Source organism: Leopardus geoffroyi, chromosome X (assembly GCF_018350155.1).
Source record: "Leopardus geoffroyi isolate Oge1 chromosome X, O.geoffroyi_Oge1_pat1.0, whole genome shotgun sequence".
Lineage (NCBI taxonomy): Eukaryota > Metazoa > Chordata > Mammalia > Carnivora > Felidae > Leopardus > Leopardus geoffroyi.
Window position 1 is genome coordinate 51,694,608 of NC_059343.1, and position 20,996 is coordinate 51,715,603.

A 20,996-nucleotide genomic window follows, 5' to 3' on the forward strand; every position below is an offset into this window, starting at 1 on the left:
ATTGAATCGGTTATCAAAAATCTCCCAACAAATAAGAGTCCAGGACCAGATGGCTTCCCAGGGATACAGATACAGATACCTTATGTTTTCACTCTTATGTGGATCCTGAGAAACTTAACAGAAACCCATGGGGGAAGGGAAGGAAAAAAAAAAGAGGTTAGAGTGGGAGAGAGCCAAAGCATTAGAGACTGTTAAAAACTGAGAACAAACTGAGGGTTGATGGGGGGTGGGGGAGGGGAGGGTGGGTGATGGGTATTGAGGAGGGCACCTTTTGGGATGAGCACTGGTGTTGTATGGAAACCAGTTTGATAATAAATTTCATATATTGAAAAAAAAAGAAAGAAATGACATAAACAATTTAAAATATTTTAAAAAATCAATGAAACAAAGAACAGGTTCTAGAAAAACATAAACAAAATTGAAAAACCCACAGCCAGACTCATAAAACAAAAGACAATAAGAGAAAAGAGGAGAAATGACCCAAGTAAATAAAATCTGAAGAAAAAGAAATTAACAACTGACACCACAGTAATACAAAGAATTATGAGAATACTATGAAAAATTATATGGCAGCAAATTAGACAACCTAGAACATGTGGATAAACTCCTAAAAACATAAAAAGCTTCTATAACTGAATTAGGAAGAAAAAGAAAATCATAACAGATTACTAGTAAGAAAAAGTCAATAGGTAATTTTAAAAAAATTCTAAAAAATAAAAGTCCAGGTCCAGATGAAGTCACAGGAGAATTCTACTGAACATTTAAAGAAGAGTTAATACCTATTCTCCCCAAACTATTCCAAGAAATAGGGTAAGAAGGAAAGCTTCGAAATACATTCCACAAGGCTAGCATTACCCTGATAGGAAAACCAGACAAAGACACCATAAAAAAAAAAAAAAAAAAAAAAAAAAAAAAAACTGCAGGCCAATATTCCTGATGAAAACTTTAGACGCAAAAATCCTCAACAAAATGTCAGAAAACTGCATTCAACAATATATTAAAAGGATCATTCACCATGATCGAGTGGGATTTTTTCCAGGGATTCAAGGACGATTCAATATTCTCAAATCACTCAATGTGATAAACCACATCAACAAAATGAAGGATGAAAATCATATGATCATCTAAATAGATGCAGAAAAAAACCTGAAAAAATATAACATCCATTCATGATAAAAACTCTCAACAAAGTGGGTTTAGAAAGAAGTTTCCTCAATATAACAAAGGCCATATTGAAAAACCCACAGCTAACATCTTACTGGTGGAAAAGTGACAGCTTTTCCTCTAACATCAGAAAAAAGACAAGGATGTCTACTCTCGCCACTTTTATTAAACACAGTACTGGAAGTTTTAGCTGCAGCAATCAAACAAGAAATTAGAGGCATCCATATTAAAAAAGAAGTTGTTAAATTGTCATTATTTGCAGATGACACGTAGTATACATTGAAAATCCTAGAATACACATCAAATACTTACTAGGAGTAGTAAACTAATTCTATAAAATTTCAGGATACAAAATTAATACCCAGATATCAGTATCATTTCTATATACTAATAATGAAGTAGCAGAAAGAAAAAGAAAACAATTCCATTTACAATTGTATCAAAATAATAAAATAACTTTCTAGAAATAAACTAAAACAAAAGGTAAAAGAACTGTATCCTGAAAAACATAAACACTGATGAAAAATTCAATTTGACATAAACAATAGAAATATATTCCATGCTCATGTATTGGAAGAATATTGTTAAAATCTTAATACCACCCAACGCAATCTACAGATTTAATGCAATCCCTACCAAAATATCAAAAGCATTTTTCACAAAACTAGAACAAATAATCCTGAAAATTGTATGCAACCCAAATTGACAAAGTAATCTTGAGAAACAAGAGGAAAGCTGGAAGTATCACAATTCTGGGCCAAAATATATACCACAAAGGTATAGTAAACAAAACTGTATGGTATTGGCACAAAAACAGACATATACCTGAATAGAATAGAGAACTCAGAAAAAAACCCCACACTTAAAATGGTCAATTAATCTATGACAAAGAAGGCAATAGTATACAATGGGGAAGAACAGTGTCTTCAAAAAATGGTGCTGGGACTGTTGGTGGGAATGTAAACTGGTGCAGCCACTCTGGAAAACAGTGTGGAGGTTCCTCAAAAAATTAAAAATAGATCTACCCTATGACCCAGCAATAGCACTGCTAGGAATTTACCCAAGGGATACAGGAGTGCTGATGCATGGGGCACTTGTACCCCAATGTTTATAGCAGCACTTTCAACAATAGCCAAATTATGGAAAGAGCCTAAATGTCCATCAACTGATGAATGGATAAAGAAATTGTGGTTTATATATACAATGGAATACTACTTGGCAATGAGAAAGAATGAAATATGTCCTTTTGTAGCAACGTGGATGGAACTGGAGAGTGTGATGCTAAGTGAAATAAGCCATACAGAGAAAGACAGATACCATATGCTTTCACTCTTATGTGGATCCTGAGAAACTTAACAGAAACCCATGGGGCAGGGGAAGGAAAAAAAAAAAAGAGGTTAGAGTGGGAGAGAGCCAAAGCATAAGAGACTCTTAAAACCTGAGAACAAACTTAGGGTTGATGGGGGGTGGGAGGGAGGGGAGGGTAGGTGATGGGTATTGAAGAGGGCATCTTTTGGGATGAGCACTGGGTGTTGTATGGAAACCAATTTGACAATAAATTTCATATATTAAAATAAATAAATAAATAAGTAAATAAATAAATAAATAAATAAAAGTTTTAAAAATAAATTAATAAAGTCAATATTCTCAGAATGCAGCACATTTGAAAAAGACCTCTACCCATCCTCTTACCTGGACTTAGACTTTGGAGAAGTGGGTCATACAAACAGAAATAAATGGAGCTTCCATTTCAACTCAGAAGCCTACATGTATCTAAGGTGCCAACATAGATATTTCAAACCTAATTTGGGTAACTTAGACACATATTTGAACTGGAAAGAATTCACCTCATCTCTACTTAGTCTTGTCAAGTGTGACACTAATAAGCCACCTCACCAATAGCCCTGCTAAGTGACAGCTTACCAATCTCCTTTCTACTAGATATTCAAAACTGTATTACCAGAAAGGCACAATTACTGTCTTTTTATGATAGTAAAATGCTGGAAATAAAGATCCAACAATTCATAGATAGCACTTAAACATCAATGACTCCCTATGCAGAAAACTATCGCAAAAGGTCTAATTGCCATCCTTAGATAGTCCTTGCAAGGCTAGACCTTTGCCTGGTGCCTGGGAACCTGGATTTTGGAAGTTTTCCCACCATTCCCTAACTGATAATAGTGATTCTCTGTGCCTAAACTATACAAATAATGTGGTTTATTCTTTGCTGAACACTTGCTTTCCTTCTGGGCATCAGGAACTTTGGTACATACTAAACAGAGAGTGCCTATGTGACCAGGCCCCAATAAAAATCCTGGGCACTGATTCTCCAATAAGCTTTCTTAGTAAATGACAGTTTTCATATATTGTCACAATTTGTTGCTAGAGAAATTAGGCATGTGACTGCACTGGGAGAGGACTCTGAAGCTCATGCCTATTTTTTTTTTCTGGACTTCACCTGTTTTCTCTTTGATGATTTTGTTTTATATTATTTTGCTATAATAAGTCACAGCCACAAGTGTAACTACACGTTGAGTCCTGTGAGCCTAGTGAATCACTAAACCTGAGGGATGGTCTTGGAAATCCCCAACACATTCCTAGACTTCTATTTTGGCCCAGAGATCTTTCTTAATATCCAGAATCAAATGTTTGATATCAAATACTTGATATCTGTTAATCATCCTGAACTCAAGTCTAAAACTGAAGACACTGTGTTTCCCTCTTCTTAAGTTCCTTATCTTGGCTAACATATCCATTATCCACTTGGTAATTCAAGCCAGAAACCAGGAAACCTGGGATGCATACTAAACTCCCTCATTAATCTGTCACCAGGTTCTTTCAATTCTACCACCTATCTCTTAAAACCATGTCATCCTCTCCATCTATAGTTATTGCCTTTGTTCAGGTTTTCATCACCTCTCATATCATTCTCCTGCATTCTTAGCTCAAGCAAACAAATTCTCCACACCAATACCAAAGTTATCTTTCTAAAACACAAATACACTTACATGCCCTTCTAGCTTAAAATATTCTAGTGGCTCCTGTCTTCAGGATAATGTTCAAATTCCTTAATTAGGCCATGAAGCCCTTCATGACCTGGATTCACTTCCTGACCTTCTTCTTTCTCTCCGTATATAAATTAGGATAGATTTTCTTCTCCAGACTATTTCCCAAAGCATCAAGCTGTTTCTGGCTTCACAGTCTGAATTCCATATCCTTCATCTATGCTCCCATAGCACCCTATGCTTTAGACTATGAGAACTCTGATTCAGTGTCTTCAGTGAAGTAGGTACTTAATAAATGCTGGTTGAATGGCTTAATGTTAAATGAAAAGGAGAGATTATAAATGATTTTTCTCTTTTTTCAAAAAGTTGTTTATAGTTTTGGATACTAGCTCTTTGTCTGATATGTCATTTGCAAATATCTTTTCCCATTCCGTCGGCTGCCTTTTAGTTTTGTTGATTGTTTCCTTTGCAGTGCAGAAGATTTTTTATCTTCATGAGGTCCCAATAGTTCATTTTTGCTTTTAATTCCCTTGCCTTTGGGGATGTGTCAAGTAAGAAATTGCTGCGGCTGAGGTCAGAGAGGTTTTTTCCTGCTTTCTCCTCTAGGGTTTTGATGGTTTCCTGTCTCACATTCAGGTCCTTTATCCATTTTGAGTTTATTTTTGTAGCAACGTGGATGGAACTGGAGAGTGTTATGCTAAGTGAAATACGTCATACAGAGAAAGACAGATACCACATGTTTTCACTCTTATGTGGATCCTGAGAAGCTTAACTGAAGACCATAGGGGAGGGGAAGGGGAAAAAAAAAAGGTTAGAGAGGGAGGGAGCCAAAATATAAGAGACTCTTAAAAACTGAGAACAAACGGAGGATTGATGGGGGTTGGGAGGGAGGGGAGGGTGGGTGATGGGTATTGAGGAGGGCACCTGTTGGGATGAGCACTGGGTGTTGTATGGAAACCAATTTGACAATAAATTTCATATTAAAAAAAAGTTGTTTGCTGATATTCTTCTGGCTTAATTAAATGGATCAAAAGGAAAACAATGACAAAAATACCTCATAGTTTCTGTTGGCTTCTGTTATGATCCAGTACCTGTTGGGTATTCCCATACACCCAAAGTCTGATATTGGGTCAATCAGTTTCCACCCATTTTCCTTCATCTCTTTCGAGGATTTGGGATTATAAGAAAAAGCATATAGATCTTCGGGTAATGCTGGAGGAGATAAACATGAAAACAAAGTAATAATGAGTGAAACTTAAAGAACAACAAATAATGCTAAAAAAAAGTCTAGATTTCCTTTTCCTAAAGGGAATGTTTGTGAAACAGGGCAATGACTTGTGTACAAGGTTGGCTTTATGTGAGGAATAAGAACTGGAATATTGCTTCAAAGTCTTATTTTAAAAATGTTTTAATTTTTTGTGATACTAATACAAAGCAGGGACATACTTCCTGGTTTCCTGTGAATTGCTGGATAATGGACTGAACCAAAACTTTAGGGTTTTACATGCTGGGAAAGTGGTCCTTACCAAAAGTTTTTAACTGAGCTTCAATGACTTAATTGCTTTGCTTATTGTAACATGTTGCAAAACATTTACAGTGTTCTTGTATTCCAATTGTTAGGCCAATACCTGCTTCTGGTTGATAAATGGCCATTTTTTCTCTTCTTCCTGTCAACCCCACTTCCTCCCTTCACAAGATTAAACATTCAATCAGTAATGCATCTGACCAATTTATGTGGCAAGAACTTTTCCAGAGATGGATAGAGTCTGCCAATGCCTTATAAGGTGTTGAGTGGACTAACAGTTAACCTCTATCAATAAAATTCCAGCAAATTCTGGGGAAAGGGTGGAAGAAAATGGGAGGGAAGACACAAAAGCATGGAAATTCCACAGACTAAAATCAGAGGTAGCTTTTGAGTTAGCCACATAGGCATAGGGCTGGGAGATGAGACTGTGAGGCTGGACGAAACAGGGATAGCTGCATTATTAAGGACTCTGAAAAACTGCCCTAGTCTTCTGAATGGAACTGAATGTAGGGATAGGAACAGTGGGACAAACATAAAGCTTGCAAGACAATAGGTAACAAATTTTGATCCAAAGCAATCTTCCTGAATTGACAAATAATTTATAAGTTGATACTTAAAAGGAGGGAGGGAGAGAGAAGAAAATAACATCTATTACACATCTATATACCAAGTAGAGAGTAAAATGCACAAATGCATCTAAACCTCCAAACAACCCCCATAGGGAGCTTACACTATCACTACTTTTTTTAAAGATTATGTGCGGTCAATAAAGAAAAAAACCTCCATATATTAAAAAAAAAGATTATATGTGTTTTTTGATTTTTAAGTTTGAGAGAAAGTGCATGTATGTGCAAGTGGGGGAGGGGCAGAGAGAGAGGGAGAGTGAATCCCAAGCAGGCACCACACTGTCAGTGCAGAGCCCCATGCAGGGCTCAAACTCACAAACCATGAGATCACGACTCAAGCCTAAATCAAGAATTGAATGCTCAACCAACTTAGCTACCCAGACACCCCAAGATTATATGTGCTTTTATTTTTTTTAGTTTTTATTTGAATTCCATTTAGTTAACATACAGTGTTTTATTAGTTTCAGGTATACAAAATAGTAATTCAACACTTCTATACAACACCCAGTGTTCATCACAAGTGTACTCCTTAATTCTCATCACCTATTTAACCCATCCCCCACCCCCCTCCCCTCTGTTAACCATCAGTTTGTTCTCTATAATTAAGAGTCTGTTTCTTGATTGTCTCTCTCCCTCTCTTATTTTTCCCTTTCTTTATTTTGTCTCTTATATTCCACATGAATGAAATCATATGATATTTGTCTTTCTAAGGCTGACTTATTTCATTAAGCCTCATACCCTTTCAGTCCATCCATGTTGTTGCAAATGGAAAGATCTCATCCATTTTTATGACTGAATAACATTCCATTACTACTTTTACAGATGAAGAAGCTGAGTTCAGAGGTTATATAACTTGCCTAAATACCATGAGGCTGGTAAGTAGCAGAGCCCAGATCCAAACTCTGTTCTGTTTAACTCCATAGCTCATGATCTTTCTATTATACCATTCTAGGGAAAAACAATTAAAATGATTTAGGCTAAAAATACTGTCATACCTACCTGGCTGAGAAAGATTGAGCAGCAAATTATAAACATCATGGCACACAATGTCAGAGTCTAAAACAAAGTGGGCCACCCAGAAGTTCTTGCAGCGGAGGATAAGGGGACAGCCCAGGCTAGTGATAGGCAATTTCTCTACATTGGCAATGTGATGCAGTACAATCTACAAAACAGAAAAGAACCAAAATAAATTCACAGACATGCACTAGGTCTAGGACTATCAGTGTGGCTTACTTTCAGCAATGGTAACAGCATAGCCAGAGATGTGATCATATCTACAGCCTAAAACCATCCTTTGTAAATCACAACTGGGTTTCTCACAAACAGAAGTAAACAGTGGTAAATCAATACGAATCAAGTTGCAGTGTTATAAAACTTCTCTTCTTCTTAGGATTATAAGGCTAACAGGTTTGTGGGTCAATTGAGGTGAACTGGCTCACAGCAGATGGCTTCTAGCATACTATGATGAAGCTTATGATTGTAGAATCATTGACACAGATGAAAAGATAATTTTTGTTTATTCTACCAAATCTAATTAAAATGATTAATAATTGGTATTGTGCTTTATCGCTCACAAGATAGTCCATGGCCAGAGGACTTAGCTATTTAAGTCCTGTAATAACTCTTTGAGGTATAATCACCCCATTTCAAGAATGAAAGAAACCAGGGCTCTGAGAAGTGAATTCCTTATCACAGGTCACACAGTTAATAAGTGGCACAAATAGGATTTAAGTCACGGCAGTCTAACTCCAAGTCCAGGATTCCTTCTCAAGGAATTCTAAAAAGTCTAGTCTAGGAATTCTAAAAAGTCTAATACCAGGAGAAAATTTTCTCTTCCACATTTTAGATTCTAGTAACAGGAAACAAAGAATGAAGTGGGCAAAAATTTACCTAAGTAACTTAGGAAATTTAGGTAACTTAGGAAATGAGTAGAGAATATAACACTAAGAACTAAAGGAACTATACATAAGTACTGTACTATATAGTTAATAAAGTTATTTCCCATGGGAGTACAGGTTAACTGCTCTGATTAAAAAAGGAGGATGATTAAATCTTCATTCTAGTCACTCCTACCCCTGTTGATGCCAGTAGAAAAGAAATAAATGCATGGTAAAAGAAACTGCATCTAAATAATAAAATTCTTTATACATTCCAAAAGCCATGGAATCATGGTTTTATGTTTTAGTCTTTGATATTCTCCTCCTATCTGTGCCTTTGATGTTTCCTGCAACTAAAAGCCTAGATGCACTCTATTCATTCTCTGTACTCCTTGTCCTGTGACTAGAATGACCTTCTGATCATCATTCACTCTCTTTTATTTTGCTCCACCCCACACACTCCATGCCTCAGCCCCAATTTATTTAGAAATGACATCTCTTCCAGGAAATCTTTCAATCATATGCACCATCTAAGAATGGACCAGGTGGGGGGGCTATTAATATATTCTTCACAGGTATTTTCCATCTTAATTTCTATCTCAATTGTTTTGTCAAACTCAGTTTCTGCCATGACAGTTTTGGAGGAGTCACAAAAACTACTTATAATGTAGTAAGAATTAATAGATCAAATTTCAATAAAATCAGATAAAAAAGGAAGATCTATGTTTGGCTAGTAAAACACTGATCATGAAGATCAGGCACCAAGCACAAAACTGCTAAATTGGAAAGTGAATCAGACAAAGTCTGGGAAAAACTACATTAATAGTTCTAATTTAGTAATTATGCCTTCTTTGACATATATAAATAATTACCATAAGTCCTCACTTCCAGATCTAGTCCACGGGTTTGAAATAACACCCAGTAGGAGCAAATCTGGGGATATGTGTGCTGTCTATGAATGCAGGTAGAAAGAAAGAGTCACAGCACAGTATTAAAGAACTGGTTTCCAAAGTTTTAGAAATGGAAGATTCCTTAATAATTACATTAGCTAGCCACCTTATATTACAAATGAAAAATTGAAGCCCAGAGACTAAGAGTCCCTTGCTTAAGGCCATATAGCCAGTTAATGGACAGCTGACTATAGCTAAAACTAGCTCTCCTGATTCTTCTTTTGGCACAACCAAAGGGAGCAAGTTACAACCTCATATGGGGAAAGTTCATGGTATTTTAAAAAGCAAGTGTTAAAATACTTCTTTCATACGTATATTCATATTTTATACTTATATAATACAGCAGTACACCCCCACCTTAACTACAGTTTTGTTTTCCATGGTTTTCATTACCCATGGTCAACTGTAGCCCAGAAGTAGATGATCCTCCTTATGATATATCAGAAGGTCAATAGTAGCCTAACATTATGTCACAATGTCTACATCATTCACCTCACTTCATCTTATCACATAAGCATGTTATTATCTCACATCATCACAAGAAGGGTGAGTACAGTATAAGAAGATATTCTGGGAGAGAGACCACATAAACAAAACTATATTGTTATAATTATTCTATTATTAGTTATTGCTATTAATTTCTTACTGTGCCTAATTTATAAATTAAACTTTACCTAGGTATGTATGTATATGAAAAATCATAGTATACATGGGGCTTGGTACTTTCTGCAGTTTCAGGCATTCACTGGGGGTCTTGGAATATATCCCCTGTAGATAAGTGGGGGTGGGGGGGTCTACTGTAGTATGTATCATGTGCAAGTCACTGTTTTAAACACTTATTAAGTTTTTTATTCCCATAACAAGGTATTATTATTATTATCCCTATTTTACACGTGAGAGAAGTGAGACACTAAGAAATTAAATAAGTTGCCTATGGTTACAAAGGTAATAAATGTTGAAGTTGGAATTTCACCCTGAGCAGACTGGCTCTCAGGTTGGTGATCTTAATCACTATGCTATGCCATATACCAAGTATGTTATACTTGTTATAAACAAGGAGGTCTAAGCATAAGTCTGGCTAATGATTAAGATTCAATGATGCTACTTCAGGATGGGGAAGACATAAAGTAATGTTAGGGGTATTTAATTAGAAAACTTTGTTTAAAGGTGCAAAAAGAAACATATACACACATGAAAACATAACCTGTCTTAGATTAAAAGATGGTCAAATAATTGATACCGAAGGTATAGTCAATGGGGCATCTACACCACCTAAGAGCTTTTTAGAAATTTAGAATCTCAGAACTGAGATTCTGCATTTTTAACAAGCACCCAGGTGACACAGACACTGATGGTTCTTGGACCACACTTTATGAGTAGCAAGGTTTTAAATTGTTTCAGGATGCTCACCAACTAGGCTCAGAAAATGAACAGAGAGCACACTACCTAAAAATATTTAGGAAAAATCCCATGTAGCTTTAAATGACTAAGATGACCATAGTCAATAACATCAGGGACAAAGAGTCATGTGATGCAATCTATGAAAAAAAACATAAAATACGTTCTTTGAAGAAAAGTTTTTATAGAAATTTAACTGTTACTTGAAATTTCAAGAAACTACCATATTAGAAAGCAAATAAACACAACTCTTTAGACCCTCTGATACTTCTTCTTGTGAACATACCCATGTTTCTTTCCGGGCTACACCAGAAACCTCCATATATATCAGGTGGGTTGCAGTAAGATATAGAATCCCATCAACAGATTTCTTACACACATAACAATCCAGGTATTTCACATTTTCTACCTGTTATTTGGGGGGGAAATACTGATTGAATTATCAACTCACTGACACCTATGATTAAAGTTGGATAATTAAAAGCAGGATAAATGCTCTTAATTTGCTACAAAACTTCTTTCAGACTTTCTAATTCCCGCCAAGGTAGCAAACTACTATGGTCTGTGTTTCCTAAATCAGCTGTGGAGAAACAATAAAACTAACACGAAAACATGGATTCTAGGAAGAGTTAAAATTTTAGATGATGTTACCTGATTGGAAAGGTGTGGAAGGAAGATAAATAAAACATAATAGCCTGCTACAGTACTTATCTTATTGAGAGAGGTTGCAGTTGTTGTATGCGTAAAAATCAACAGGGGTGAATAACATGATGTTGGATCTTAAGTTAAAGGGTAAGAAAATATGTAACTTTCTATAAAACAGGAGAAAACAATCTATCCACTGGAAAACAAAAAAGGAAAAAAAAGGGGGCGCCTGGGTGGCGCAGTCGGTTAAGCGTCCGACTTCAGCCAGGTCATGATCTCGCGGTCCGTGAGTTCGAGCCCCGCGTCAGGCTCTGGGCTGATGGCTCAGAGCCTGGAGCCTGTTTCCGATTCTGTGTCTCCCTCTCTCTCTGCCCCTCCCCCGTTCATGCTCTGTCTCTCTCTGTCCCAAAAATAAATAAACGTTGAAAAAAAATAAATAAAAAAAAAGGAAAAAAAAATACAAAAAAGAGAGTACCATAAATGAAAAGTAAAAAATGAAATGCCACCTACACTAGTGGTGAGCATAGCATAACATACAGAGTTGTTGAATCACTAAGTCGTATACATTGAACTAATGTAACACTGTGTGTCAACAATAATAAAATTTAAAAAATAATAAAAGTATAATTAATTACAACAAATGTACATGAATTAAACTTACCAATTTTTTTAAACTTCCCAATTAAAAGACAAACTTACATACTGTATTAAAACAAAAGATTCAAACAATATTCAGTCTAAAAAAGACACACTTAAAGAGACATAAACAAACAAAAAAAAGAATGGAAAAGATATATTAAACAAATAGGACCCAAAACAAAGCTGGAGTAGCATTTTCAACATCCGACAAAATAGAATTAAGTGACAAAGAACAAAAGAAGATATACACATCATAAACATGCGCATTGTATAATACAGTTTTGAAATGCATCTTGCTTGATGTACTTTGCTTGAAGCAGAACATAAGTGAAAAAAAGAACACTTGGATATTTTAACACTCTACTTAGAAAATAGTAGGTCAAGAATACAAAAAAAAAAATTAAGAGACATAGAGTACTTGCAGAATACAACTAAAAAGCTCAAGCTATCGGATATACAGAGTAGAATTCTATATCCAAAAGAGAACAAAGAATCACTCAAGATAACAAAAAAATTCCAAGAAGGCAACATGATTATGGCTTTAAAGAAAGCCTCAATAAAATCAAAAGGCTCAGTTACACACACTTTATGTTCTCCAAACATAATACAATGACATTACAAATTAACAAAAAAATAAAGGCCAAAAATTACCATGTGACAGCATATTATTGAATTAACCGTGGCTTAAAAGAAAATTGTAAACAGAGGCCCCTGGGTGGCTCAATCAGTTAAGTGTCCGACTTTGGGTCAGGTCATGAACTTACGGTTCGTGGGTTCAAGCCCCGCATTGGGTTCTGTGCTGACACCTCAGAGGCTGGAGGCTGGTTCGGATTCTGTGTCTCCCTCTCTTTCTTCCCCTCCCCCACTCATGCTCTGTCTCTCTCTCTCTCTCTCTCTCAAAAATAAATAAACATTAAAAGAACAAAAGAAGGCCAACACCAAGACACATTTAAATTTGTAAAATACAGAGATAAGGAAATCATCCTGAGAGCAGCAAGGGAAAAAAAGGCCTTAACCTACAAGGGCAGACAAATAAGTTTCACAGATCTCCCCACAGAAACTTGGCAGGCCAGAAGTGAGTGGCATAATACATTCAACATGCCAAATGGCAAAAATATGGACCCAAGAATACTTTATCCAGCAAGGTTGTCATTCATGATAGAAGGAGAGATCAAGAGTTTCCCAGACAAACAAAATTTAAAGGAGTTTGTGACCACTAAATCAGTCCTGGAAGAAATATTAAAGGAGACCCTTTGAGTGGGAAAGTAAGGCCAAAAGCAACAAAGGCTTCAAAGGAACAAAGAAAATCTCCAGAAACACCAAATTTACAGGTAATACAATGGCACTAAATTCATATCTATGAATAATCACGCTGAATGTAAATGGACTAAATGCTCCACTCAAAAGACATAGGGTGTCAGAATGGGTTTAAAAAAAAAAGACCAATTTAAAGAGAGAGACTCATTTTTGAACTAAGAAGACACCTGCCAATTGAAAGTGAGAGGATGGAGAAGCATTTATCATACTAAAGGACATCAAAAGAAAGCTAGAGTAGCCATACCTGTATCAGACAAACTAGATTTTAAAACAAAGACAAGAGATGAAGGGCACTATATCATAATAAAGGGGTATATTAAACAAGAAAAATCTAACAATTGCAAATATTTATGCCCCCAGTATGGAAGAACCCAAATGTATAAATCAATTGCAAGCATAAAGGAACTCATAGATAATAATACAAAAACAGCAGGGAACTTTAACACCCCGCTTACAACATTGGACATATCAACAAGGAAATAGCTTTGACTGACACACTGGACCAGATGGATTTCACAGATACACACAAAACATTTCATCCTAAAGTGGCATGATACACATTCTTTTTAAGTGCACATGGAACATTCTCCAGAATAGATCACATACTGGGGTCACAAATCCACCCTCAACAACTACAAAAAGACTGGGATCATACCATGCATATTTCCAATCACAATGCTATGAAACTTGAAGTCAACCACAAGAAAAACTCAGAAATACCACAAATACATGGAGGCTAAAGAGCATTCTACTAAAGAATTAATGGGTTAACCAGGAATTTAAAGACAAAATTTTAAAATACATGGAAGGAAATGAAAATGAAAATGTGACAGTCCAAACCTTTGGGATATAGCAAAGGCAGTCACAAGAAGCAATATAGACCTACCTCAAGAAGCAAAAAAAGTCTTAAATACACAACCTAACCTTACATTTAATGGAGCTAGAAAAAAATAGTAAATAAAGTGTAAAGCCAGCAGAAGAAGGGAAATAATAAAGATTAGAGCAGAATTAAAGGATACAGAAGCAACAACAACAACAACAAATGAACAGGTTAATGAAATTAAGAGATAGTTCTTTGAAAGAGTTAATAAAATTGATAAACCCCTAACTAGACTTATCAAAATGAAGAGAAAGGACCCAAATAAATATAATCACAAATGAAAGAGGAGCGATCACAACCAACACCACAGAAACATAAACAATTATAAGAGAATATTATGAAAAAGTATATGCCAACAAATTGGGCAATCTGGAAACAATGGATAAAATCCTAGAAACATATAAACTACCAAAATTGAAACAAGAAGAAACAGAAAAGTTGAACAAATAACCAACCATGAATTGAATTGGTATTCAAAATCTCCCAACTAACAAAAGTGCAAGGTTAGATGGTTTCCCAAGGGACTTCTACCAGACATTTCAAGAAGAGTTAATACTTATTCTTCTCAAACTCTTTCAAAAATATAGAAATGGAAGGAAAATTTAGAAGCTCATTTTATGAGGCCAGAATTGCCTTGATTGTAAAACCAGACAAAGATCTCACTGAAAAGGAAAATTACAGTCCATCCTGAAAATTACAGTTCATCCCTGATGAACATGGATACAAAAATTCTCAACAAGATACTACCAAATCAAATCAAACAGTACATTAAAAGAATCATTCACCAAGATCAAGTGGGATTTATTCCTGAAATGCAGGGGTGATTCAATATTTCCAAATCAATTAACAGGATACACCACATTAATAAAAGAAAAGAATCATAAGATCTCTTAATTGATGCAGAAAAAGCATTTGACAAAATACAGCATCCATTCTTGCTAAAAACCTTCAACAAAGTAGGGATACAAGGAACATACCTCAACATCATAAAGGCCATATACAAAAGACCACAGTTATCATCCTCAGTGGGGAAAAACTGAGAGCTTTTTCTACAGTCAGGAACAAGACAGCATGTCGACTCTCATCATTGCTATTGAACACAGTACTGGATTCATAGCATCAGCAATCAGACAACAAAAAAAAAAATATGGTAAAACCTTGGTTTGCAAACATAATTAATTCCTGAAACATGCTTGTAATCCAAAGCACTTGTATATCAAAGTGAATTTCTCCCTAAGAAATAATGGAAACTCAAACGATTTGTTCCACAATCCAAAAATATTCATATAAAAATGATTACAATACTGGGTGCCTGGGTGGCTCAGTTGGTTAAGCAGACGACTCTTGATTTCAGCTCAGGTCATGATCTTGCAGTTTGTGGGTTTGAGCCCCACATCAGGCTCTGCACTGACAGTGTGGAGCTGCTTCGGATCCTGTCTGTCTCCTCTGCCCCTCCCCTGCTCATTCCTCTCTCTCAAAAATAAAAAATAAACATTTAAAAATTATTACAATACTGTAATATAATACAAAATGATAAAGAAAATACAAAATGATAAAGAAAATACAAAATATAAAGAAAAATAAACAAATTAACCTGCACTTACCTTTGGAAATCTTTGTGGCTGGTGTGGGAGAGACAAGAGAGAGGCAGGTTATTGTGTAGGGCTATTTTCACTATCACTAATAAAACCACTGCTATCTATTGGCTCAACGGAATCTTTTTCTGCATGGGGCCCACTGAATACACTCACACAGATGTTGACTACAGTACAGTATTAATAAACTTGTCATATACTGTATTTAGTGCATCTGGCAATAAGGCAGCAGAAGAAAGTGTCTATAACTATACTTAGCCTGACCTAGAATGAAGCAATGCATTCCTAAGCTTACTCTTATATGGAAAAGCAAAGGACTGTTCACAGGTGCTTTGAAGTGACCAAAAAAATACACTAGTGCCAGTTGTGGGCACCTTCCAATATTCTGAAAAATCACTGATTTTTGCCAAACACCATGGCCTGAGACTGAGCATCCAAGCATGGGAGACAATCACCCACAATCCTGCAGCAAGAGAGAGAAAGAGAAGAACCATTGGCTCAGTTGTGATCACGTGATGTTCGGCATCACATACCACTCGTATTGCAAGACATCATTCATTTATCAAGTTAAAATTTATTAGAAATGTTTGCTGGTCTTGCAGAATACTTGCAAAACAAGTTACTTGCAATCCAAGGTTTTCCTGTAAAAGCAACCAAACTGGCAAGAAGTAAAATTTTTGCTATTCGTAGACAACATGATACTCTATGTAGAACACTGAAAAGACTCCACCAAAAAGTTGCTAGAACTGATACATGAATTTAGTAAAGTTGCAGGATACAAAGTCAACATACAGAAATCTGTCGCATATCTATACACCAATAATGAAGCAGCAGAAAGAGAAACCAAGGAATCTATCCCTTTTACAATTGCACCAAAAACCAAGATACTCAGGAATAAACCTAGTGAAAAAGGTAAAAGATCTGTATTCTGAAAATTACACAACACTTATGACAGAAATTGAAGCGGACACAAAAAAATGGAAAATTATTACATGTTCATGGCCTGGGAGAATATTGTTAAAATGTCTACATTACACAAAGCAATCTACACATTTAATGCAATCAGTATCAAAATATCACCAGAACTTTTCACAGAGCTAGAACAAGCAATCCTAAAATTTGTATGGAAACACAAAAGATCCTGAATAGCCAAAGAAATTCTGAAAAAGAAAAACAAAGCTGGAGGCATCACAATTCTGAACTTCATACTATATTACAAAGGTATAGTCATCAAGACAGTAAGGTACTGGCACAAAAACAGGCAAATATATCCATGAAACAGAATAGAAAACCCAGAAATTGACCCATCACTATATGGTCAAGTATTTTTGACAAAGCAGGAGAGAATATCCAGTGAGAAAAAAAGACAGTCTCTTGAACAAGTGGTGTTGGGAAAACTGGAAAGCAACATGCAAAAGAATGAAACTGGATCACTGTTTTATACCATACACAAAAATAAATTCAAAATGGATGAAAGACCTAAATATGAGACAGAAAATCCACCAATATCCTAGAGGAGACCCGAGGCAGCAACCTCTTTGACATCAGCCACAGCAAATTCTTACTGGACATGTCCCCAGAAACAAGGGAAACAAAAGCAAAAATGAACTATTGGGATTTCATCAAGATAAGAAGCTTCTGCACAGCAAAGGAAACAATCAACAAAAATAAAAGGCCACCTATGGAATGGGAGAAGGTAACAAGATATGCAAATGACATATCTGATAAAGGGTTAGTACCCAGAATCTATAAAGAACTTATCAAACTCAACATCCAAAAAACAAATAACCCAGTTAAGAAATGGGCAGAAGACATGAATAGACATTTTTACAAAGAAGACATCCCGATGGCTAACAGACACATGAAAAGATGTTCAACACGACTCATCATCAGGGAAATACAAATCAAAACCAGGATGAGACACCACCTCACACCTGTCAGAATGGCTAAAATTAAAAACACAAGAAACAACAGGTGTTGATGAGGATGCAGAGAAACTGGAACCCCTTTGCACTGCTGGTGGGAAATGCAAAATAGTGCAGCCACTCTGAAGAACAGTATGGAGGTTCCTCAAAAAACTGAAAATAGAACTATGCTATCATCTAGCAATTACGTTATCAGTTATTTATCCAAAGGATACAAAACTACAGATTTGAAGGGGTACATGCACTCCAATATTTATAGAACATTATCAACAATAGCCACACTATGGAGAAAGAATGTCTACCAAATGATGAATGGATAAAGATGTGGTTTAGATATACAATGTAATATTACTCATTATATATATATATATATATATATATATATGTGTGTGTGTGTGTGTGTGTGTGTGTTTGTGTGTGTATGCATATATATATATATATATATATATATATATATATGTGTGTGTGTGTGTATATATATATAATTACTCATTACTCAGCCATCAAAAAGAATGATCTGGCATTGCAAAAGCATTGCTAAAAAGTTGTCATTTGCAATGATGTAGATGGAGCTAGAATGTATTGTGCTAAGCGAAATAAGTCAATCAGAGAAACACAAATACCATATGATTTCACACATACGTGGAATTTAGGCAACAAAACAGATGAACATATGGGAAGGGAGGAGGAAGATTAAGAGAGGGTAATAAACCACAAGAGACTCTTAATGATAGAGAACAAACTGAGGGTTGACGGTGGGAGGAGGGTGAGTGATGGGCTAGATAGATGATGGGTATTAAGGAGGGCACTTGTGAGAAGCACTGGTTGTTGTATGTAAATGATGAATCACTGAATTCTACTCCTGAAATCAATACTGCACTGTGTGTTAACAATTAATTTAAAAAAATAAGAAGTTGTGGTATACAACGGAGTATTACTCAGCTAATATAAAAGAATGAAATCTTGCAATTTGCAAAGATGTGTATGGAGCTAGAGAATATTATTCTAAGAGAGGTAAGTCAGTCAGAGAAAGACAAATACCATATGATTTCACTCATATGTGGAATTAAAAAAAAACAGATGAGGGGCGCCTGGGTGGCGCAGTCGGTTAGGCGTCCGACTTCAGCCAGGTCACGATCTCGCGGTCCGTGAGTTCGAGCCCCGCATCAGGCTCTGGGCTGATGGCTCAGAGCCTGGAGCCTGTTTCCGATTCTGTGTCTCCCTCTCTCTCTGCCCCTCCCCCGTTCATGCTCTGTCTCTCTCTGTCCCAAAAATGAATAAACGTTGAAAAAAAAAAACCAGATGAACATGGGGGGAAAAAGAGAGGCAAAGTAGGAAACAGACTCTTAACTATAGAGAACAAAATTAGGGTTACTGGAGGGGAGGTGGGCATGGGAATAAGTTGAATAGATGATGGGTATTAAGTAGGGCACCTGTTGTGATGAGCACTGGCTGTTGTATATAGCTGATGAATCACTGAATTCTACACTTCAAACTGATAATACACTGTATGTTAACTAACAAATTTAAATAAAAACATGAAAAAAAATGGTGTGGGGGGAAACTGGATATTCACATGCAAAGGAAAAATGGTGGGCCTATACATACACAAAAATTAATTCAAAATGGATTACAAACTTAAATGTAAGACCAAAAAGTATAATACTCCCAGAATAAAATATAAGGAAATAGCTTTAAGACACTGGATTTGGCAATTATTTCTTAGATATGAATCCAAAAGCACAGGCAATGAAAGTAAAAACAGGAAAATACGACTACATCAAACTTAAAAACTTCTGTGCATCAAAAGAAACACCAAACAGGGTGAAAAAGTAACCTACAGAATAGAAAATATTTGCAAATCATATATCTGAAAAATGGTTACTATGCAGAACATATTAAAGAACTCAACCACAAAAATAACTTGATTTTAAAAATCAGCAAAGGACCTGAATAGACAATTCTCCATAGAAGATACACAAGTGACCACAAAGCATATAAAATATGCTCAACATCACTAACCATAAGAGAAGTTCAAATCAAAACCATGAGATAGCACCTCACACCCATTAGGATGGGCACTATAAAGAGAACATAAAATAACAAGTGCTGATAAGAATACAAAGAAGGTGGAACCTTCTAAAATATTGGAAATGTAAAATAGTGCAGCCATTATGAAAAATGGTGTAGAAGTTTCTCAAAAAATAATAATAGAATTATCACTTAATCTAGCAATCCCACTTCTGGATTTATATCCAAAGTAATTCAATCAGGATCTTGAAGACATAATTGCACACCCATGTTCACTGCAGCATTATTCACAATAGACAAAACGTACAAACAAGATCAATGTTCACAGATAGATGAACAAAGAAAATCTGGTATTTACACACAGTATTATGTAGCCTTAAAAAAGGACATCTTGCCACATGCCACAATATGGATGACATTATGCTAAGTGAAATAAGCCAGTCATAAAAGGACAAATACTGTTATTCTACTCACATGAAAGACCTATAGTAATCAAATTATAAAGAAACAGAAAGTAGAAAAGTTGATGACATTAGTTGGGAGGAGCTAGGAGAGGAAATTAGTGTTTAGTAAATATACAGTTTGTGTTGCGAGATGAAAAAGTTCTAGAGATCTGTTGCACAATGTGAATATATTTAATACTACCAAACTGTACACTTAAATATTGTTAAAATGATAAATTTTAAAGTTATGTTTTTTAACACACACACACACACACACACACACACACACACACAATCTCTTTTCCAATCCCAAGAAAATCTAGTCTTATTACTTTCCTGTATAGGCTAGGAAGGCATTTATTTCCAGCACAGAGTCACTCTTGCTAGAGGTACAGATATAGAAGTTGGCTAAGGGGTGGCTGGAGAAAAAGGAGGAAGGGAAAGACAGAAAGAAATATCCAACTACAAAAGAGATAGAGGGAGGAAAGACAAGGCTAGAGAAGGAATAACTGAAAAGCCAGACTCTGAAGGCCCAGTGTAATATAAAAGAAAAAGAATGAGGGCACCTGGGTGGCTCAGTCGGTTAAGCGTCCGACTTCAGCTCAGGTCACGATCTCGCGGTCCGTGAGTTCGAGCCCCGCATCAGGCTCTGGGCTGATGGCTCAGAGCCTGGAGCCTGCTTCCGATTCTGTGTCTTCCTCTCTTCTGCCCCTCCCCCATTCATGCTCTGTCTCTCTGTCCCAAAAATAAATAAACATTAAAAAAATTTAAAAAAAAAAAAAGAAAAAGAATTATTAAAACCCAGAACACATTTTAAGGCCAAAAACCCAAGTGGAGAAGCTGCTATGGTCTGAATGTTTGTGTCCTCCCTCAAAATTCATACATTGAAATTATAATGCCCAATGTGATGGTATTTGCAGGTGAGGCCTTTGGGAGGTAATTTAGGTCATGAGAGCAGAGTCCTCATAAATAGGAT

General features: G+C 35.9%; 1 protein-coding gene across 1 annotated transcript in view; it reads right to left on the minus strand.

Annotated features, from left to right (window-relative positions):
- The window catches only part of MTMR8 (myotubularin related protein 8), a 147,257-nt gene that overhangs the window by 114,887 nt on the left and 11,374 nt on the right, over positions 1 to 20,996 (minus strand). The window contains exons 3-4 of the mRNA XM_045471155.1: positions 7,320 to 7,482; positions 5,224 to 5,381 (exon numbers count right to left, since the gene is read on the minus strand). Coding sequence (XP_045327111.1) covers positions 5,224 to 5,381; positions 7,320 to 7,482 — 321 coding nt within the window. The remainder of the gene's footprint in view (positions 1 to 5,223; positions 5,382 to 7,319; positions 7,483 to 20,996) is intronic.